At 43.1% G+C, this 22,273-nt stretch overlaps 2 protein-coding genes and 1 pseudogene across 3 annotated transcripts; 2 read left to right on the top strand and 1 right to left on the bottom strand.

Annotated features, from left to right (window-relative positions):
- The first annotated feature begins 3,192 nt into the window (after window positions 1-3,192).
- Window positions 3,193-4,654, top strand: LOC144386235 (uncharacterized; annotated as a pseudogene).
- A 1,044-nt stretch (window positions 4,655-5,698) lies between these two features.
- chrna4b (cholinergic receptor, nicotinic, alpha 4b) lies at window positions 5,699-14,625 on the top strand. The gene is made up of 6 exons (XM_040192788.2): window positions 5,699-6,072; window positions 8,283-8,434; window positions 9,727-9,771; window positions 9,868-9,977; window positions 11,061-12,498; window positions 13,123-14,625. The coding sequence occupies exons 1-6, from the start codon at window positions 6,021-6,023 to the stop codon at window positions 13,246-13,248; spliced, it is 1,923 nt and encodes a 640-aa protein (XP_040048722.1). The 5' UTR covers window positions 5,699-6,020; the 3' UTR covers window positions 13,249-14,625.
- A 3,072-nt stretch (window positions 14,626-17,697) lies between these two features.
- Window positions 17,698-22,246, bottom strand: zgpat (zinc finger, CCCH-type with G patch domain). 2 transcript variants are annotated; one of them, XM_040192789.2, is made up of 7 exons: window positions 21,710-22,246; window positions 20,695-21,300; window positions 20,187-20,320; window positions 19,858-20,019; window positions 19,475-19,597; window positions 18,396-18,825; window positions 17,698-18,136 (listed from the first exon to the last, which is right to left on the bottom strand). In XM_040192789.2, exons 2-7 carry the CDS (start codon window positions 21,291-21,293, stop codon window positions 17,998-18,000), a joined length of 1,587 nt encoding a protein of 528 aa, XP_040048723.1. In that variant the 5' UTR covers window positions 21,294-21,300; window positions 21,710-22,246; the 3' UTR covers window positions 17,698-17,997. The 2 variants fall into 2 exon arrangements, with proteins under 2 accessions (XP_040048723.1, XP_077941742.1); XM_078085616.1 differs by having other exon boundaries at window positions 20,695-21,375; window positions 21,710-21,866.
- Window positions 22,247-22,273: the final 27 nt, after the last annotated feature.

Genomic DNA, 22,273 nt, shown 5'->3' with positions numbered 1-22,273 from the left:
ACTGTTGAATACGAGCAGTTTGGGGCACCAGACAAACTGTGGAAGCCAGTTCCACATAACTAAATGCTCCCATCCTCAGACTCTAGAAATCGCACGTAAACCGCATTTATGCAGTTGTCTAGTAGGGTCGTATGGTACTAAAAGCACTAAGATGTGACCCTGCCAGAACAGATTGCCTTTTAGCTGACCAGGATTTCAAATTGGCAACAGCCAGTGCAAAGATGTGCAGTATTGCTTTTATATCATATACGTATGTCATTCGTGAGCTTCTCATATTCCTGTGGAAGTAGGGGACGTTGAACCAGAGTAGTGTGCGTTCAAAACAAGCCGCGGCAGTGAGTTGTCCACTAGAGACTTCAATCTGAGGCCATGGTTCTCAACAGGAAACTGATGGATTACCTTCAGGTAGGGAAGATGGGCCTAATATAAAAACAAAATTGAATTTATTTATACTCTTTTCTCCACTGTTTAAAGTTCAGTCTTAAGATCTTCAAGTTCAACAGATTTATCATGGTAAATATTTACTTTAAATAAGTGACAGACGTCCGCTACCTTGATGTACAATTTTAGCTTGTGTATCAGTGTTGGGAGTAACGCGTTACTGTAATTCGGAGCACTAGTGAAACATAATCAGTGATTATGAAAAAATAGATATCAACAAGCAGATTTTTTTCATAAAATGGTTGACTTGTGTCAACATTTGAAAGTTCAAATGGTGTCTAGCTGAAAGATCTGAAAGTTGAAGTTTAAGAGGATTTGAACACGATCTCCATAGGAAAACCATTAGAAGAAATATTCATGATTACTGATTTATATAAGTTCAAGCTTAAGAGGTAGGAAGCTGAAAAGTCATAGCTGGAAAGCCGGAAAGGAGCTGAATATTTTAATGGTTGAAAGGTTTTTATAGCTGAAAGTGTGAAGGAGTTGAAAGGTGCCACAAAAGAAATAGAGGAATAAGTTGATTAAAGATTCGAAGAACAATACTTGGAATGCTTAATGCATTCCAACAATTACTGAAATTGAACTTTGAACACGGACTACAGTGCAGCCGATAAACCGGGCAGAGCTGAATAGATTGATTGCTCGCTATGTTGAAGATGAGATGCATCCTGTCAACTGCCGAGTCAGTTGGCTTCAGGCAAATGCCTGAAACAGTTATTTTGTATTAAGTTAAGTATTAAAAAGACTTTTTTTTTTACTATTGCTTGATTTGAAGGCCTGTTGTCCCGTTGATTTACAATAAATAGGTCTAAAAAATATGTTTATTGTGTTTGACTGTTCAGTACTATTTATATTCATTACATTTAAAAAGCAGACATAAAAGTAACTTAAACGTTATTTTCCGGAGTAACCAATTACTTTTGATACACGGTAACTGGTAAGTAATTCAATTACCTTTAAAAGAAGTAACTAGTAACTGTAACTAAATACTTATTTTCAGTAACTTGCCCAACACTGTTGTGTATACATGGTAATGGTTATAATATCAAGCCTATTGTATCTACATAGTGATGGTTATAATATCAAACATTCGTGGCTGCTAACAAAGCTAGCATGCTGTCTAGGCTAGTGCATAGCCGGTGTTTAGCAAGTTAACTTATCAATCGAGTAGCTATAGGAATAGGTTCACGATTCATGTTACACTGACATTCTGTGACTGTTCTTCCTGTTTGTGTACATTATATAGCCCAAACCTGAATACTTTGTATACCAAATTGTGAGAAAACGGAAAATCCAGAGATAATTATTTCCTATATTTTAAATTATTTTATTATATTTTACATTTTATTTTAATACATTCAAGGGATGTTTTGTATCAAAATACATTTTGATGTATTATTGTCCATCCCTGCCAGACAGGAAGATCCTGCTTGAATTTTACCAGTCTACATCAGTTATTTATTGGTTCTCTAATATAAAATAACATGGACATTGATGCAGAATCAGTATATTTCAGAGAATGTTTTTTCTTGTGTGGGTACACTATGTTTTTTCCCTTTGCATCTGTCATAACTCTATCTCTCTCCTGCACCTTCTCCCCATCCATTTAACAGGCTTGTCTGTGAATGACAAGCAGTACATTATCACAAGTATTAATCTGGCTTTGGCAGGGTGTCAACTCATTTCAAGCTCAAGTGGAGTTTTGAGTCGTTAGTGTTTAAGACGAGTTCTGAGATTTTGTATAATTGATTTGGCAAGTCAAATGTGACTCCGCTCGAAATAACCTTTGAGGCCCCGCACTGAAGTCCAAAGACACATAGCACTGCAATGCGAGGTGGCACTGCAGTGTTTTAAGATTGTAGTGCTCAACTACATTTTAAGCAACATGGTTAGCATTTTGGGAATTATTGTCAAAAATTGAATAAAAGGGTTGGTTTTCTTTAGTGTATAATCACCTAAATTATTATTTTCCGTACCTCAGAATAAGCGGTTTATAGCTACATATAAGACTTGGACTGAATGTAACAGTTGCGGTCCGTGCATGTCCCCCATAGTCATTGAATTGAAAAGGGTTGAAAAGAACTGCTTGTGGATCTATGCAAATTAGCTCGTTCAGGTTTGCCGGCTCTGCGTAGCTCCACCTCCCACTAGTGTGTATCCAATCAAAAGACGTGCACGCGCAGACGTTATTGTGTGCTTGTTAGCTGGCCCCGGTGGCGCCAACTCAAAATCCTTCCGTTCTCTCTGAGCTATAAGCGCCCGCATTGTTGATTCTGATGGCAGATCTCTTGCACCGTGGCAACACGTAGTGGCTGAAATATGATTGGATAAAAGCTCTCACATAAATGCCAGCCAGACCTGAGGCTGGAAGCAGTGCAACCAACAGGAGGGGATGAACTGAACAATGAGAATAGACTATGGGGAATAATGTCATACATACAGTGGGGAGAACAAGTATTTGATACACTGCCGAGTTTGCAGGTTTTCCCACTTACAAAGCATGTAGGAGTCTGTAATTTTATCATAGGTAGTGTTCAATTGTGAGTGACGGAATCTAAAACAAAAATACAGAAAATCACATTTTGTTTATTGCATGACATAAGTAGATCACCTACCAACCAATAAGAATTCCGGCTCTCACAGACCTGTTAGTTTGTCTTTAGGAAGCCCTCCTGTTCTCCACTCATTACCTGTTTGAACTCGTTGCCTATATAAAAGACACCTGTCCACACAGACTCCAACCTCTCCACAATGGCCAAGACCAGGGAGCTGTGTAAGGACATCAGGGATACAACTGTAGACCTGCACAAGGTTGGGATGCGCTACAGAACAGCAGCTTGGTGAGAAGACAACAACTGTTGGCGCAATTATTAGAAAATGGAAGAACTTCAAGATGACTTACTTGGTCTGGGGCTCCATGCAAGATCTCACCTGAAGTGTCATCAATGATCATGAGGAAGGTCAGGGATCAGCCCAGAACTACACGGCAGGACCTGGTCAATGACCTGAAGAGAGCTGGGACCACAGTCTCAAAGAAAACCATTAGTAACACACTACACACAGGATTAACATCCTGCAGCGCACGCAAGATCCCCCTGCTGAAGCCAGCGCATGTCCAGGCCCGTCTGAAGTTTGCCAATGTCCATCTGGATCGTCATGTGATCTGATGAGACCAAAATAGAGCTTTTTGGTCTGAACTTCACTCGCCGTGTTTGGAGGAAGAAGAAGGATGAGTACAACCCCGAGCCACTCTCCAGACCTGAACCCAATAGAAAATCTTTAGAGGGAGCTGAAAGTCTGTGTTGCCCAGCGACAGCCCCGAAACCTGAAGGATCTGGAGATCCGGTCTGGTTGGAGGAGTGGGCAAAAACCCCTGCTGCAGTGTGTGCAAACCTGGTCAAGAACTACAGGAAACGTATGATGTCGGTAATTGCAAACAAAGGTTTCTCAGAAATGTGTATGAAGCAGCAAACAACCTGTGTGTGGGTTTTGACCACCTGATGCAAAAGTCAAAATGCTTTTTTGTAAATCCTCTCCAATATCAGGATAAGTTGAATTATTAAGGAGTGTGCCTGCGGAGGTGAATAATGCTATTTCTTGAAATCTGTGGCTCGGGATATAAAGGTGTTGTCCACTAATCAGAAGGTGGGTGGTTTAATTCCCCGGGGTCAATATGTTGGAGTGTCTTTCGGGAGGAAGATAATGAACCACAATTTTCTCCCAGTGGCTTTTTCCCCCAGTGTGTGCGAGAGTGCGTGTGAATGTTTAACACTTCTGATGATGACCTTGTGTGAAAGCCTGCAGTGTATGAATATGTTTTAATAGATAAAAGCTGGCATGTGTTAGTCTAAACTAGAAAAGGGCTGTTTCAAATATCATTGAGCAATTTTTATCGATTCCAATTTTCAAAGTAGGTACAAGCTGGTTTGTATTTTATGCTCAATAATTGTTTATCATATCTCCACATGATATCGTCACAATATAATTCCAATTAAAGACAATATTTTCTCTCGTTGGATATTTGCCCAGGCCTAAGTATTGATGCAGTCCATTTCCTACCCCATTGGTGGGGGGCAGATGGTCCGTCTCATCAGCTGAGGTGGAAGGATCTTGCATGTGTCCATACGTGGGTGTGAGATAATCTGATGTATGTGTCACCCACCAGGCTGTTATTGGCCTATTTGTACACACCCTGTACATTTACAGCCTGTGAAACTCCGTCTTCCGGTGCCCCCCCCCTGCTGCTGCTGCGTTGTCCCACTTACAAATTCCTGCTGGACTTCTGACAGAAATCCAGCTAAATAATCGGCTGTCAAATCTCTGGTAAGAGTCTGCATCTTTGTGAGGCAGCACACAGCTGAGAGGAATCTCTTCATCTGTCAAGTCACCGTTAGTCATCGCCGCATCAATAGAGCCGCGTCTTTGATTAGAAAAAATCAATGTGTACACTGCGGGGGCTTCATCTCTGTGGGCTCATAGTGTATTGAAAAGAAGCACATTTGACAAACACATCTACAGTGGCAAAATATATCTCCTCCCGGACCTCTTTTGTTGCACTCGATCATGTAACAGTCAAAAGTTGGGCTTCTTCATCTCAAGTAAACATGACTCTCGAGTCAAGGTTTTATTTGAATGTCTCCAGTTATTCCCCCTCACTTGCATGGATGCAGTAAATGTAAACACACCCAAAGCGTCGGTCTCAGCAGACTGAGCTCGGCTGACGTGGAAAAGCTGTGAAGGGAAGCACAGAGAGAACGATAAAATCTCTGTCTGACAGAAGATGAGGGTCAAAGGTGGTTAAATCAGAACGCAGGGGGCTAAGATAAAAGGAGGGGTGAAGGTGAGAGATTAAATTCTCCTGGAAAACGGAGCCCGGAGGAGACTGCAGAGTATCCAGAGTTTCCATGACTCACAAGCACTTTTACTAGACCAGTTTTTGACAGGCATCGACAGGCTGCACACACACACACACACACACACACTGCTTATGCATACTGTAGACTGGTAAGAACAATATCAACAGATGTCGTATATATATTCTATACTTCCCTTTCACACACAGTAAAGAAAGTTCACTGTTTTTCATGGCGAAAAAACAAACTTCAGAACTTGAGGAGAGACAGAAAGTGTAACTGGGAGAAAAGCAAATAAAGCGAATGCAGGGAGAGAAATGAGGTGAATGTGTGTGTGAGAGAGAGAGAGAAAGAGAGAGAGAGAGAGAGAGAGAGAGGGAGATGAGGAGAGGAGGCGGAGAGATGAGAGGCGAGGGAGGGAGTAATGGAGACAGGGAGGGTGGAGAAGAGCGGGATGAGGCACACTTGGATGAAGGATTCCAGCGGAGTGAGGAGGGACGTGTTGGGTCGAGGGGACGGAGCTACAGGTCTGGGGCTCCTTCAGACTGGACACTTGGACACAGAAGGGACACAAGACAGACGGAAGAGATGGACACACGGAGGAACGCCAGGCCCGGCTGGCTGACACAGACCGACGTGACCTTTCCATCCGGCTGATGTAGCGAACCTGGACGCACAACTGACCATCGGGACGGAGATCCAACGGGAATTGTGAGGGAGTTCACAATGGATTTATACAAATGTCTTGGTGTACTTTTCATCACTCTTCCTCCACAAGGTAAATCTGTTGCTTCACATTTTATTATGTGAACCACTGAAGGGGATTGGGGATGATTGGGTATCAAGAAAGAGGGAGAGTTGTGTCTTTTAAATATATGCTCAAGGGATATATATGTGCTCTATATTTATTGAAAGAGCAGGAGTTATTCGTCACAATTAGTTTTTTTTGTTAGTGTGATCAAAGTTGATGCCCAATCCACTTTTTATTTGAGTTGGTTTGAGGTTTAGTTTTGGTCTCGCCGTGACATGTCGTGGTATGAAGGCATTTCTTGTGAAGGGTCCAAGGAGGATATTTTTTAAAAGGCAACAAACTTTTATTTCAGTCGCCCTCCCTACTGTCCTCACTCCTCCAGTCTCTAATGAAGCTTCAGTCCCAGTATTATTTTTTTCTTAAGGCAAACCTGACAAAATGACAAACGTAATCCCTGACAAAACCTAGAAACTGGAGGTAGAAACTGCCTCCGTTGCTTAGTTACCTGGTAGCAAATCTTTGTCTGAGCAGAACTCATTTATATCACTTGTATAGAAACTGATATTTGCATTGCGAGTTTATTGATCAAATAAGGACAGAACTGGGTTTCATTATGCGTCTTGATAAACAAGCAGATGAAAACAGTTAACAACTTAAAATAATGCTAGAGATAGAGATTGGAGATTTTCTTATTTTAAGCAATTTTATTCTATTTTATTCTATTTTCCGGCCGATTTACGTAATAGATTATGATTGTCTCCACGGAACAGGATACCCTCACAAAAATAGGACAAGAGAAATTTGAGTAAGTATATTCAAGCTGGAAGAAAGGGTTCAGGTTTCTCATTCTGAGTAGCTGGTTACCTAACGTGCTGTTCACAGTGTCCAGTAAAGCGCATTGTACGGAAGTAAATACAGTCACCTACTTTCACCTGCACACATTACTGCTCTGCTCTGACCCGCAACATTGTCAAAGCCGTGGCGACATGCAAGCTCCCCCGTCTAAACACATTAGTAGGGACGCTGCTTTGGAGTTTTATTTAACACCATCTGCATTGAACAGATATCGCTCCGAGGTGACGGGATGAAACGAGGTGTACCTGTGTAGGTTTCTTTCATCTGCAAAAACGTAGAGACATTTCAAGGTTGTTTACAATCTGGAAATGTTGACCACATTTACGTAGTACGGGTAAGTAAAATGCTGTTGGAATAATACACTTGATCAATTTAATAAAGAAGGATTTATTCAAGCTTTATAAAAAAGCGGGATTGCCGGTCTTCTGGCTGAAGGACGGCCCTTCAGCTTTGATTGAGTGTGTGGGAGAACGGCAGCATTACAACAACATCCGTGTCCTTGTTTCAAGATGACCAGCATCATTTTTCTAGATCGGAAGATACTACTAGAAATGTATGTTTTGTTCAATAAGCAGCACCAAATATATACACTACACGGCATCACGCACAAGAAAGGCATTGATATATGCAGATGGACCAGGAATGAATATCACTGAGGCTGGAGAAACTAAATCCCAGCCTGTGATGAATTCCTGTGCCAATAAATTACAGACTGGCTTCATCCATAATATAGAAATTTCTGGAAAAAAAGGTTTGGAAAACAGGACATTCAGCCGTAGAAGTCTCAGGACAATCTCTGTCCCTTTCGATTGTTCAGAGACCTTGTTGGCTCATCCTCAATGCGGGCGGGGGGGGTGTGGAGGCGGTGCAGGGGCAGTTGCTTCATCAGAGCGGCGTGGCGTACCGATACCGCGGCAGAGGAGGTGGCGGCGGGGAGGGGGGTGAGACATCTCAACTGATCGCTCCATCAGAACGTCTGTTCAGAGACGCTACGGATGTCCTCAGACTGCGATTCATGTTTCCGCTTTTTTTCCTTCCCGTCATTGAGATACAGTCCCTTGTAACCAAACGCCACCCATAATAGAGGTCACCCTCCTTTCAGACCAGTCTCTGTACAGTGGGTCCTTCGTGGAATGATGGATCAGTTAAATCCATTAAAGATAAATGTATTCAGTATTAGTATTGTGCATATTCAATAGAAAATCTAAAAGAGTGGAAAGAGAAACAAATGACGGCCTCTGTCACGAATGAGCACAAAGGAGCAGCAATTATGTGCAGTTTTAAGCAAATGTGTTCTTCTAAAGTTCTATAAAGATATTTTAGAAAAAGGGTCATTGATCCAAACTTTACTGATGCTTCTGATCTCTTCTTCCCTCCCCCAGTTTGTTTTCAGGTTCGACCTCGTGCCCACGCCGAAGAGAGGCTGCTCCAGGATCTGTTTGCACGTTACAATAAGCTCTCCCGGCCGGTGGAGAACACTTCAGACACTGTGCTAGTCCACTTCGGACTGTCTATTGCCCAGCTCATTGATGTGGTGAGTAGCAGCTCGCAGCATTGTTGCGTTTCACCAGTAGCCGACCCCAGATATCCATAATACAGTCCGACTGGAATATGTTGCTTTGTTTTGTGTTTGTTTTTGCTACAGCACACGTATCTACTCCGTCTATCACTGTGCTGCCCTTTCATGGGAAAAAAACCAAACAATAGCCAAAGGGAACAAGAATAAAATGATTTCATAATGCCATCTATAATACACAAAATCTCATCATTTCTGAACCAAAAATAAGATTCATAAGTAAGTTTTCATCCCATTGTCTCATAACTCCAACACACACAAGGCCACATTGTGATCGGTTATTTTTCTGCAACTAAACTACTTAGTAAGGTTGGAAAAAAGATCCTAGTTTCTGTAACCAATAATAAAATAAAATGTAACGTAACTAGCGTAAATAAACAACAACCGGCATTAAGAGACTTTCTGACGTAATGTTATGTAACAATCCTAACAATGCTACATAGAAGCAGTACAGCCAAGAGCCAAAGACATTCTCTTTCTCATCTAACTTACAAACATTGACCACAAGTCCCCTCCTCCACCTTAACTTGTTGAACGAAAGCGCCAAATGTGGAAAACTAATGCCAGGTTGCAGGCTGATATGTGGACCTTCCCAGGTTGGTCCAATGCATTTGTGTATAGTTTCAAGAGTAATCTCTATATATCATATGCGTCATGCTCACACCGGCTCAAAGCCACACCAGGACCGAAGGAAGAATCTAAATATACGGATCACTTATCAGCGGAAATTAAACCAACAACGGAAGAGATTATTTCCCCAAATTAAATTCAGTTGTCAAGTCTGCTACTGATGGCAGTAAATATCCGAATCCAGACACGGCTGGTTTCAACAACAAACATCTCCGTTCCCTTTTGCTTCTTGTCTTATTTTTTCATTACAAGTTATTTTGCAGGGCTTCTGTACAAGCCTTTTTTATAAGGCATCTAACTGTCAAGTTTCATGGTGCAGCTTCAACACACAGTAGAATACGAGGAGCCCACATGGCTACGAGGAAAGATTCTGTTTTCTTCACACAATTAGGTGATGTGCTGTGTCTCAGATGTTACCATAGGAGAGAGCTGGAGATAGCAGCTTGCCGGCACAAGGAGACAAGAATGAAATATTACCTTTTTCTTGATACTTGTACTGTATAAAAAGATGCTATGTTTATTTATTTTAAAAGTAGCTTTGAAATAAATACAAAATTATGTGATGACGATGTACAGACATTGAAATAACAAAATGTTCTCTGCTATTTACATGACATAAGGATGAGAAGAACCAAATGATGACCACAAACGTCTGGGTCAAGCAGGTATGTCATAATAAATATAGAGATAAAACACATGATGCTAAAGCTACAGTCCACTATAAAGTTGAAATATTGTAATCTATTGACATTTTACCACAGGAATGGAGCGATTACAAACTTCGCTGGAAACCTGAGGATTACGAAAATGTCTCCTCCATACGAATACCCTCAGAGATCATCTGGAGGCCAGACATTGTCCTCTACAACAAGTGAGGATCTGTCATAAGCTGTTTTTATGTGAAGAAACCGTAAGAGACTCTGGGATCTTAAATGTTGCCACATTCGAGCCACAACTGATGTTGCCATTGAGGTGATTTATTTCCAACAGAAGGTATGACTGAAGGCAACACTTGAAGATCCTGCTGTGCTGATGCTGTACTAAGTAATTTAGAGAGAATAAATGTGAACAAGTTCAGCCTTAATGGATGTGGGTACAAATACAGCTCGGTACATTGTGCAAAGGATACATTAGCCATGGAATTGGAAGATGGAAAGTAATGGATGTGTTTCAAAGGCCCTCAAATAAAAGACATGTAGTTTGGGAGCCCGAGTAGGAAACAGGTAAGACAGCTGCAAAGAAAATTGGTGTCAAGATTGAAGCAAGATTTGTTTTCTCATGACAAAATATTTCAAGATTTCAAGAAACTAATAAAGCACGTCTAAAAGTTCATTACATGAGAAAACAAAAATGACACAAAATGAATACAATTGCGGACAATTTAGATAAAAGAGGAGGTAAACTATTGCGTCTTCTTAGGTCTTCAATCCAGGACTACACGAAAATGTTTGACCACCTTTAATGTAAAAGTGAAGCAGACAAAAGGGAAACCTTGTAGGAATCCAGAGGGCCACGATGGGCAGACACAGCAGAGGAAAGGCAGCCCGAAGCGACTGATAGCCACTTCATTGGGTACTAAAGCTAATTGAACCAAGGTGGACCGATAACTAGGTCAGATGAAGTAGGAAGTAATGGGAGGGATTCAAGTGTGTAATTGAAGGCTCAAATCATGGAAGGATTTAAACAAAGATTGATCAGATTATAGAGGCAGGATATGACGGAGGAGAATGGGGCAGTTGTCCAGATCACTTAATCTCTTCTCCGGCACCAAAAGCAGCTCATTGTGGCGACATTTTGCTGAAATTGAGCTTTGTGCCAAGTTACAGGTTCAATTTAGTTAGTGTTGAAACAAGGTCATTTCACAGAATGTGTATTTAATGGTGTTGCCTTAACTATTGAAAAGGCAACCCTTGATTCTATTCCCCCCTCTCATACCTCGTTTTCCCACGCGCAGCGCTGATGGCGACTTTGCGGTGACTCACCTCACGAAGGCACATCTGTTCCACGACGGTCGGATAAAGTGGATGCCGCCGGCCATCTACAAGTCTTCGTGCAGCATAGATGTCACCTTCTTCCCATTTGACCAGCAGAGCTGCAAGATGAAGTTTGGCTCGTGGACTTATGACCGCGCCAAGATCGATCTCATCAGCATGGCCAGCGACGTGGACCAGATGGACTACTGGGAGAGCGGCGAGTGGGTCATTATCAATGCAGTGGGCAAGTACAACACCAAGAAGTACGAGTGCTGCGCGGAGATCTACTCCGACATCACCTACTACTTCATCATCCGGAGGCTTCCGTTGTTCTACACCATCAACCTCATCATCCCCTGTCTCCTGATCTCCTGTCTGACCGTGCTGGTGTTTTATTTGCCGTCGCAATGTGGGGAGAAGATCACCCTGTGCATCTCGGTGCTGCTGTCCCTGACAGTATTCCTCCTTCTGATCACAGAGATCATACCGTCTACGTCGCTGGTGATCCCTCTGATTGGTGAATATCTGCTGTTCACCATGGTCTTCGTCACCCTATCCATCGTAATTACCGTCTTTGTTTTGAACGTACACCATCGGTCGCCGCAAACCCACAGCATGCCCCACTGGGTGCGGAGAGTGTTCTTGGACATGGTGCCGCGAGTCCTCTTCATGAAGCGTCCGCCGGGCACAGCCAAGCAGCACTGCAAGAAGCTCATCGAGATGATGCACCGCCCGACCGCCATATCTGCGACGGGCAACTCGCTGGCCTACTGGACAGGGTTGGAGACGGGACTGAGGCAGATGTGCCAGGCGGAGAATGCACTCCCAAAGACTCCCTGCGACAGTCCAAGCATCCACGTCTGCTCGCCCGCTCCACCTTCCTCCCCTCCTGAGGATTGCGAGGAGGACGATCGCCTACTGAAGGCCAACGTCTTCTGCCGCACCACATCCAGTCGGTATTCAGCTCCCTCTGAGAAGCAAACCCCACGTGGGCACAATTCCAATGCTTCATCTTCTTCGCAGTTGTCCCTTCCCCCAGCTCTGCCGCTGGGTCCGCTCCGCAGCTTTTCCCAGGAAGAGCCAAATGCAATGGCCCCAAATGGCCGCTCCCTCAGCGCAGAGCAGATGTTCGACCAACAGGGGGATCTCTCTCAGAGAGCCGGGCACCGGTGTCGCTCCCGCAGCTTCCAGTACTGCTGTCTGCACGGTGAAGGGCCTGGGCTCATGGCGGTCGCAGGGTGGGTGAAGAAACAGGCCCCTACAAATCACCCGGCAGGACGCGTCACGGGCGAGTCAACGAAGGACGCGAGCACCCAACAAGACATCGTTATTCCAACTATTTCCCCAGCGGTGCAACGCGCCATAGAGGGAGTTCAGTACGTCGCCGATCATCTCAGGGCAGAGGATGCCGATTTCTCAGTGAGTTGAAACTTCCTTTAAATAATCAGTAAAGCCTCGATCTAGTAGATAATAGTTTTTAAATCTCTATTTGACAGCCATAAAAACTCAGTATGGCTTCAATGAGTTTGGCAGTTTAAATTATGTTGTATACAAGTACGATCCCACACGCAGAAATATCCAATCTTTAATCATCTGTCTCTTCAAAATCATGTCTCTCCAAAACTCCCAACGTAGAGGCTAATCATGGATGTTCCTACTAAAACTGGGTTTATTGTCCTTGTTAATCGCTTTGAAATGAATCAGTAACAATTAAGTAAGAATTCATTTTACAAAACATCACTGATTCAGTGTTAATTGCTTGCAAAATAATGAAAGCTTTTTTAGTGATGAAGTTTGGAAATGTGTACAGTTATCTAAAATAAAAGAAGTAAGGAAAAGTTATATTATTCATTGACACTCGTCACTGTCAGAACCACAATGTACTTTCTTTCTCCTGCCAGAAAAAGCCCATCTTTGGGACATTGGGGAATTACATGAGAGAGATTGACATTCAGGCAGTAGCCACCTCATAATGAAACAAACAGCCATTCGTGGGAAATCAATGAAGGGTGAAAACTAACTTCTGTGTCTCTTCTCTGCCAGGTGAAGGAGGACTGGAAGTATGTGGCCATGGTCATTGACAGGATATTCCTCTGGATGTTTGTACTGGTGTGTATACTGGGATCTGTGGGACTCTTTCTTCCTCCTTGGCTGGCTGGAATGATCTAGAACCCCGTCATTAAAGGGCAGAACTATCTTACCTCTTAAAAGAAAAAGAGACTGGTATTTTATTTTTACAAGTTGCAAGTGACACGTCTCGGTCTTGGCCCAGGTTATCAGAAGGCTGCCCACGGAGAAACAGGATGAAATATCTCTCATTGATTCTATTCACCTTATGAATTCTTTATGAGGGCAAAAGGCCAACAGTCCTTCCCCACCACTCCATTTCGACATTGAGCTGTGTAGCTCCCGTTGTCACCTTTGACATACATACAACTGCAGAAGAAAAACAAAGAAAAGAATAAAAAGAACCCGTTGAACGTTTGGCTTAAACACACCATTGAATATTTATTATGTTGCTACCACGGCACTTGCCGTTGTTGCCCTAGTTAAAAGGGAGTTTAAAGTAATTCCCTCTAGTCATGTACAGCCCTTCCTTCCCCTTAAGCTCTGCAAATCTTTCCAAATGCTCGCTAAATAAGTAGAATAAGAGTTCAATGAGTAGTCTGCTTTGATGTTTTTTCCTTCTATTTGTTTTTTGAGCATGCCTTTCAATGCCATAATAATGCAATTTAGGTATTGATATTTAAAGATGAATGTCAATAAAAAACTGCCGCATTATTTTTGGGGATATATTTATATTCGTATCTGGAATAAAGAAAACCAGCCTCCACACTGTATTCTGCATAGTGTACAAGGTAACACATTTTATGACAAGGGAGGAAATTGTATTGCTTTCAAAAGTGCTTAACAAAAAAAAATACTTTGACAATAAAAATGCGGTTCACCCGTTACCATACAAAAAAAGTTATTAGTATTTTTTTTTATTTATTATTAAATACATGAGGCTGAACTTATTGTGGAAAAGGCTCCAAACTTTCCATAAGACCATCATCGTGTTAATAGAGATGACTTGCAGCTTTGCTTAATTGCTTTTCAATATCTGCAACTGCTAAAAAATAAGCAGTAAGACCACGAGGAGCAGTACAGAAGAAAATATACTGTAATTTGGAGGTTTTGACATTTGAAAGATTTCTGTGAGAATTCCACCTTTCGTCGAGTGAATGTCAAGTGCTTCTGCCCTCTCTGTGAAACTCCCTTATTGTCAATATTCCTAGGAATCCATAAGTCATCTGAATGCCAATGGTCCCTAATGTGTGGATGTACAGTTTCATGAGGCTGTGATTATCCGAGAGGTCACAACAGGTCATTTTAAAGTGAAATCAACTTTCAATCAGACCCATGGCTGATATGGAGACTCACATCATCACACAAGAAGTCATCTGAGCGCATTTGCACCACAAGAGTTTCTGCATTTTCTAATTGCAAATTAGGGGCCCATGCAGAAATATTCAAATAAACCTTTTTTTTTTGCCAAAAATACAACATTTGTGCTGAATTCTAGCAACTGTTTAGGGTTATCATGTGGGGACGTCTGTGAAGGTGATGCTCAAAATGGCCATGCGAGAATATCGCATCAGGTCATCTAGCTGTATATGATTACATTACATTAAATTACATGTCATTTAGCTGGCGCTTTTATCCAAAACGACTTATAATAAGTGTATTTCAACCATGTAGACTAGACCCGATCCATTCACAGCACGGTGCGTGAGTACCGATGCTTTTGAAGTGGATGTCTGTCCCCGTACACCTGCATCCTGCTGCTCCACCTCTGTAACATCGCTGATTGCATTAGATTTAAAAGCATGTAACGTTACACCCGAATGCCCACAGGGATGACCTTAATCTTGACCTCTGCCAATAAACTATTATATTTCCAATGGCACAGGACCAACCATTGATTATTATGTGAAAACCCACAGGGGAAAATTGCAATCAAGCACAATATGGAAAGACAGCACTTTAAGAGGAGCTATATATTTATTTATTCAATCCAACACATCATTTGCAGAAGAAAGGCTGAATGATGGTCTGAAATACATAGTAGCTTTGCTGCAAATTGTAAAAAAAACCCAGATTAGCTTAAGTTATTCTTTTGTGTGCATGCAAAGTGTCATATATAAATGAATATTTCTTTCCATTTATCTTACCAGTTTTCTCTGGAAACACAATAAACGAGAATTGGTCTTTATATTAAGCTACAAGCTCATTTCCATGATATGATAAGCCATGTCTTTTCAGCAGGGATTCCATATTTAAAATTCTGGTATTATTATTCTATTGTACCAAGGCAAATTACAAATGTGCAGGTCACGTTATGGAGCTCCATAAAGGTCCTCCGTATCGGCTGCCCTTAAGAAAGCTCAGCAAAATGCCACGCAAGTAAGGAAAGATATTACAGCTAAATGTTAATTTGTCCAATTTACTTTGATGAAAAATAGACCGCCAATGCTAGTTTTGATTAAGGGATTGTCTTTGCAGATACACGTTAGTTATGGATATAAGTATTGTATGTATATAAGTGTGGATACACATATTAGTTACAGTATCCCAACGGACTCGTTACTGTTGTACGATGTTAAAAGCAAAATTTTAAAAGGTAAAGATGCATGTAGAAATTGAAATAAAGGGGCACTGTTTTTTGAGGATAAAGGTAGGTGGTCCTAATAATACAGTACACTATTTTGAATACAAACACTATTTGAAGCATATGTCTGTGCAATGTCTGCATTAAAATGTGGACAGTTGTCAGCAGCTGGTTATGACTGTTCTACTGCCTGGTTATGTGGTTTCATAAGAATTGAACCATATCACATAAACATCCTCAGTTTAAGCAGTTAGCTTGGTTGTAATACAGATTAATTATGCCTAATACGCTAAAAACGTGCCAATCCATACGGTTCATATTTCACAAGATAATTCAATATCACCAGTGACACTAATGAAGAGGTCAGAGGATCACCGGAGTCATTAGGCTTCATCATCTGAGGAACATGAAGGTTTATATCAAATGTTGGCCAATTCCTTTAGCTTTTGTTGAGGTCCGAAGCAGCGAGACTGACCGTCTGCCAAAGACGAGTCGTGCTGCCAAAGTGGCCACCGTGCCACCGTGTCAACAGATTCATCGCCACGACAACTTCAACCCCACCGTCACAGAAATACTGATGTGATATGTCAGCTGACTGGTTTATGTCATCAACAGAGCGAAACGTGAACCCTGAAACCACTCCACACCATGACTGTCATATATACAGGATCTAGAATAATCGTTCATGGGGGTTCTAACAAAGAGAAAAAAAGGGTTGAATAGTTCAAAGATGTGCAACTTTGTTAGATATTAGAGAATGTGATCTCAATTGGAACCGCAGGGAAGCAGGTAGGACAACCTGCTCTACTCGTTCGTCGGCCATTGTTCATCCCCCGTAGCCTGGCAACCCTCACAGCCCAAAGTGAATTCCTGAGTAAAACATCTGTCACGGTGGCCTTCCAATCCATTTTATCATCACATCCCGTTAATCACATAATCCAGGCCCTCATGAGTGCCGATTAGCAGAGAAAACTCCCCTAAAAGGCCAAACCTGAATGCACACACCAGGCCGACGCCGGCGGGTGTGTGCATTGCATACAGACCAACCAAGGATGTAGAAACTTGGGACACGAGCGCAGTGACTCTGCTGTTGCTTGTGCTGTGACACCGCTGGGGACCCGGAGACGGGGTAAAGTGTGAAGCACAGGCCCTCGAGGGATCCCATTAAATCAGCTCACGCGCTGCCTGTTTGCCACCCGCCAACGATCAGCCATTCCGGTGTGATCCTTCCAGACACCGGCAATCTGAAAGTGCTGCCACTTAACAGATTGCGGCGCGAGCGGGGTCTTCCCTCGGGACACCGAGACTTCAGAGGGGTTTACAGAGTGCTCCGTATCTCCCAGCTGATGGCTTCAACATGAGGTATTCACTATCGCTTTCCCCTCAGGGAATAATGCTGATGGTCACCAGTTGTCCAACTTCATTTTATGTACTCAGGGTCACACTGAACTTTAAATGTCCACCTTACTGATTCTTCAGAAAGGCCTTTTTATAAAAAAAAAAATTGAACAAATACAGTATTTTTCCGTTTTATGCTGCATCGCATAAAAAAAAAAGAAATTGTTCATAAGAATGACCTAATCTAACACCTCAACCTAAAGTTGGATGCAGTCCCCACTCAACCCACATACCGCCTACACACAATGTGCGTCAGACAAGGTGCTCTCCAAATTCATTATTTTATAAAAAGGGTTATGGTCGTTGCTTCAAAGATGCTGCGTATCAGCCGGTAAGAGGCGTGAGCTTCACTTCAAAACTGAGCAAAGGTCTCCCAACACCTGAGATTGGGAGGACTTTTAAAAGTCCTGAGGTTTTTAAAAGTCAGTTTGAAATGCAAGAAAAAGGTAGAGAGGAGCAGCCTCAAGCTAGAATTATTCAAATTTCCTTCTGAAAAGTAAAACCGAAGAACACATAAAACATTTGATGGTATAGTGAGAAAAGAATGAAATGAATGAATGCACATGAGCTTCTCCAAACACAAGGTTTTTAGTCGTGATGAAGAAAAACACAAAATGCTCATCACAAATAAAATATATATAAGAAACCCAACAGCTGTACGCACAAAATAAAACTGCACAGTCCTCGAATTCTTTATAATGACAAGCAGAAAGGAGGTTCAGCAAACAATGGGCATAACAGCCAAGTTGAGGCGAGAGATGATGCTTAAAAATATATGGCAAAAACAAGACAACGGTTCGGGGGCCAAAAGTTCATTTCAGGCTGGCAGCGCTTCTCCTCATCGTCAGAGTCTTATGAGACGAGCGATCTTAAAACTCCGTCATCTTCTTGTGCGTGTCGGCCTTCCTGTGCTCGCTCTGGATGGACAGCTCGTGGGCTTTCTGCTGGGCCAGCAGCCGCCGAGCCGCCGACAGCTTCTCCTCCAGCTGCTTCACTCTGGAGGAGTCCCTTTGCACACACAAATCACAGGAAGGTTAGAGCGCGGGGACGCGGGGGGAGAGGGGAGACGAGCTGGTTTCAGATGCACTGTGCATAATAAGCAGGCGGAAAACAAGCGTCTCACCACCAGGCTCCTCATTTACAGTCTGGTTTTGTGTGCAGGCAATGGCTTATGTGTCTGCACTCTCCATGGAGGAGGTTGTTATGCGAATGAAATGATCATAACTGACGTCATGATGTATATAATAAGTGACGAGTGTGGACTGACCGGCCCGTCTGTCTGCTGAGTGTGTCGGTCAGTTTCTGGATCTCCCTCTCGGTCTGGGACACCCTCTCCGCGGCCTGGAACACCTTCACGTTCAGAGTCCTCTTGGTGCTTTTCCCCCCCCTGTAAGCTTCCACCCCTGTTGCCGCCGCTGTGGCCGTCGTCGCCGCCGCCGCGGCGGCCCCCTCCTTGACAGGAGCAGTGCTCTTGCCTTCGAGCTTCTGGTTGAGAAAGTCAAATACGGTACGGCGCCCTCCGGTGGCCACCCGAGGCTTCCTGCGTCTCTTTCGGCGGCCCTTTGGGGTGCCGTCTTCGGAGACCTTGCTCTGGGTGCGTCTGTGGGTGAGCTCGGCACACTGGTCCAGAGACCTGCGTTTGGGAAGGACCACCGCCATGACCGGCTCCACTCGACCCTCCTGCATCTTCCCCAAGCCTGAGGAAACAGGAAGGTTCATGCAGAACGACTCTTGGTGTCTTGTCAACAAGTGCCTTATTACTATTAACTATTATTACTGTATTATACATGTATGCCCATCAACATGTGCACTATAACATCTCCTGCCCAAGGAGCAACTCATGTTTTGAGTCTAAATGCTTCGGTCAAGTGCAGAGGAGGAAAGCTTTTGGAAATGGGGCATAAATGCGTTTGGGGTAGGAGACAACCCAATGGAGAACATTGTAAATGTGTCCCAGTCGGCCTCGGGTGAGTTCAAACCGGCATCGTCCTGCTATGACAACACCACGGACTGTGCGCTGCGTTGGCTATGAAGCTTTGCTTGCATGTGATAAAGAGAATAAAAACTGTTTTATAAGGGTGGGACACATTGGCATAACTACCCTGTTGAAATGCAAAAAATCACTATTAGTGCAAATTCATCTATTGACCTACATTTATAAAATGTAAAACTGTAATTTTCTCTTTTTTACATTTGCTTAACTTTAAAGACTTCTCAAACAGATTTAATCTGATCAACTTCAAATTTGGTTAGTGCAATATAAATACCGTTGCAAAAGTTATTCTGTTTTTGTGGTGAAAATGTGCCTTTTGTTAAATGTGGTTAATGTTGTGCACTTGCACTTACCTTTCCCATATTCATATCCCATTTTGAGCATAAGCTTTGATCCGATGCCTCTGGTATGTGCCTCCCAGCCACCAAAATTTGCACTGTTTACCGTTTCTGTGGATTCCACAGCGGTGTCCATAACTGTTGGGTAGCAGGTTAAAATTAAAGTAGAAACGGTGAGTCACTTTGTCAAACAACTTTCAGACAAATTTGAATGTTAAAATATCTACTGTATATAGGGAAGTAGGATAGAATACTAGGACACAACTGTGTGAGGGTTATAACTCACCTCCACAGTTCTACGAAAATACACAAACGTCACGGTTGATATTTTGCACGATTTCGAAGACGAGCTAATGGTTTGATTAGCAGAAGCATGGCGACACACAACCCATAAACACCTTTCGCAAAAGCCAAATGCCCGTCTTCAGTGTCGTCCAGGTCAGAATCAGACGAGAGGGGGTCGTCTTCCCTCAGAGGCGGGATGATGCAGTCGGCCTCGACCACAACATCTTTCAGCAGCACCGAGTCAAATTTCACAGTGTAGAAACCACTGTCAATATCTACATGCAGGGAAAAAAACATGTAATCAGCAAAACGTGCCAACAACAGGACGACCGTTTCTGGTTGTTTTGTGATGATTGTACAATTGTATTCAGATGCTTGATGAAGATTTTCAACAAGGAAACACAATTCAAGTGCAACCGAAGTTGCCCTCTCAGCGGAATACCTGTGATTCTGGCGGGGTACCAGATGCCGTCCTCATGTCGAGCCAAGCAGCAGGAGCCCTCCTCAAGGTTACTGAGGTCAAACTCTAGGAACTCTCTGAGCTCCGACACATACACCACCTCGCCATGAGAAAACCTTTAAAGTAAATGCATGAAAAAAGGGAAACACAACTGCGATATGAGTATAATATGTAGTAGGTGATTGAGGGATTTAACAATCATGGCATGTTCAAGTTACACACAAAAACAAAGTTTCTCTTTGTGGAAAAAAAGAAATCCTTCATACAGTAATGGACCAGTGCTGATTAATATGGTGAGAATTAAAGGACTCAATTAAAAAGTTCAAAGAAAACAACATCTCCCACGACTCGTTTGTTTTTTGCTTTGTTTTGCGAGGTCACTATTAAGTGGATGACGGGCGACACGTGCTGGATGATATTCACAAACACAAAGAAGGCAGAAATGGGCCAGTTAACATACAGCATGAGCAACAAAACAGTGGTAGTCTACCTGCAATTCTCCAGGAAGCGGCATTTATCCTCTAGGTGGTATGGACAGGGTTTCATAGACTTCTGGGTGGGGCAGACGTAGAGCACTCTTACTTTTGCCTCTTCTCCATCCGACGGTTCTGCCCCCACCACCATGGCATTGTGATACTCTAATGTCCCCCATGTTGTCCGGTAGGGCGCTCTCACTTTCGTACCACTGAGGGCATCTTCTTCCTCCTCCTCCTCGTCATATTCCTCCCCGTCGTCCCCATTGTCCCTGTCTCTCGGATCAGAGCTACTACCTGATGACTCCCCGAGTTTGGAGTAGAAAGCTGCCATCTCGCCGTCCAAACCACCGTTTGCACCGTTTGTGTCAGCGCGTGCCGCCTCGGAGGTGTTTGCCTGCAGTCCATGACCCTCCTCGAGGCTGGCCAGGAGCTGACTCTTCTTGACAGACACCAGGCTGGACTCGGTGAGCTCTATGAGCTGACGGAGGTCGTCTTTCAGCTTGAGCAGGTCTGACTGATGGGAAGGGTCCAGGCCAGCTGACAGGGCTGCCTCCACCTGCTGCAGCTGGGCGCCATAGGAGCTGATGGCTGCCTCAAGGGTTTCTTCATCCATGATGATACTGGGCACAGGGGAGGACAGGAATGGACAGCATCAAGCCTCCGAGACACCTGGGTACGTATTATCACACAAGATCCTTTCCCGGGATCGTTTTTAATCAGTTACACGGCAGCAGAGCAGGTGACTGTGATCAAGGATTTAACGTTAGGTCACGTAAATAACGTCATGTTTCCACTGAATGAACGCTACAAAGTAACTTGTGTGGTACAAGAAACGTTACTTTCTACACTGAAGGTCTGTTATGGAAGCTTCAGCCATGACGCCCCTCGACCTAAAGGGGCTTCATGGAGTGAGTAATATGTAACACAGCTTTTGCATAGAGAACCAAGCTTCCTTTTAGAGCTAGTTTTAGCTCGATGTTAGCCGTATTTAGGCTAACTTTAACAATTGATAGCAATAACTAGCATTACCTTTGTAATTAGCCCGGCGGTCTGCTGTCCACTGCACCAACGGAAAAAGTGACAGCCATGAAAACATGTGTTATGTTACGAAATGTAGTAATTCTAATTCTAAATTCAGCCAGCCGAAAACCACCGTAACCGGTGTGGTATCAAGCTAACAGTAGAGAATGACTGGTGGATCCGCAGAGTGAATTATCTCCTCTGTCAAAATAAAACAGATGTGTTCCGACATACGATGGTCCCGACCCTCTGACCGTAGATATGGACCTTTATTTACATGTGTCTGTTGTTCTAACCACCACTAAAGGTACAAATGCACCTTTCAAGTGTTGAGCTAGAGCCTAATTCCAGATAATTCCTTTTTATTAGACTATGTCATGCGATGGCCTGTTTGAACAAATACATCCCCATTCTCTATAATGAAACATTTGAAATTTCTGTTCCGAAATGTAAGTATAAAACCATTAACTTCAAATATTGTCTTCAATTAGCAACCATTCATTAACATTGCAAGATTCACACATTAGTACAGGGAAAGGTTTTTCTTTCTCACTGTAAAACCCGATGCTTTAT

Source organism: Gasterosteus aculeatus, chromosome 2, assembly GCF_964276395.1.
Source record: "Gasterosteus aculeatus chromosome 2, fGasAcu3.hap1.1, whole genome shotgun sequence".
NCBI classification, from domain to species: domain Eukaryota; kingdom Metazoa; phylum Chordata; class Actinopteri; order Perciformes; family Gasterosteidae; genus Gasterosteus; species Gasterosteus aculeatus.
This window is presented reverse-complemented; position numbering and strand designations above follow the sequence as displayed.

Coding starts and splice junctions, on each gene's coding strand:
- chrna4b (XM_040192788.2), top strand. CDS start 6,021: ATGGATTTATACAAATGTCTTGGTGTACTTTTCATCACTCTTCCTCCA. Junction 9,978..11,060: donor GACATTGTCCTCTACAACAA/GTGAGGATCTGT, acceptor TCCCACGCGCAG/CGCTGATGGCGACTTTGCGG. Junction 12,499..13,122: donor CAGAGGATGCCGATTTCTCA/GTGAGTTGAAAC, acceptor CTTCTCTGCCAG/GTGAAGGAGGACTGGAAGTA.
- zgpat (XM_040192789.2), bottom strand. CDS start 21,293: ATGGATGAAGAAACCCTTGAGGCAGCCATCAGCTCCTATGGCGCCCAG. Junction 19,598..19,857: donor GCATTTGGCTTTTGCGAAAG/GTGTTTATGGGT, acceptor GCTACCCAACAG/TTATGGACACCGCTGTGGAA. Junction 18,137..18,395: donor CTCAGCAGACAGACGGGCCG/GTCAGTCCACAC, acceptor GTGTGTGCAAAG/GGACTCCTCCAGAGTGAAGC.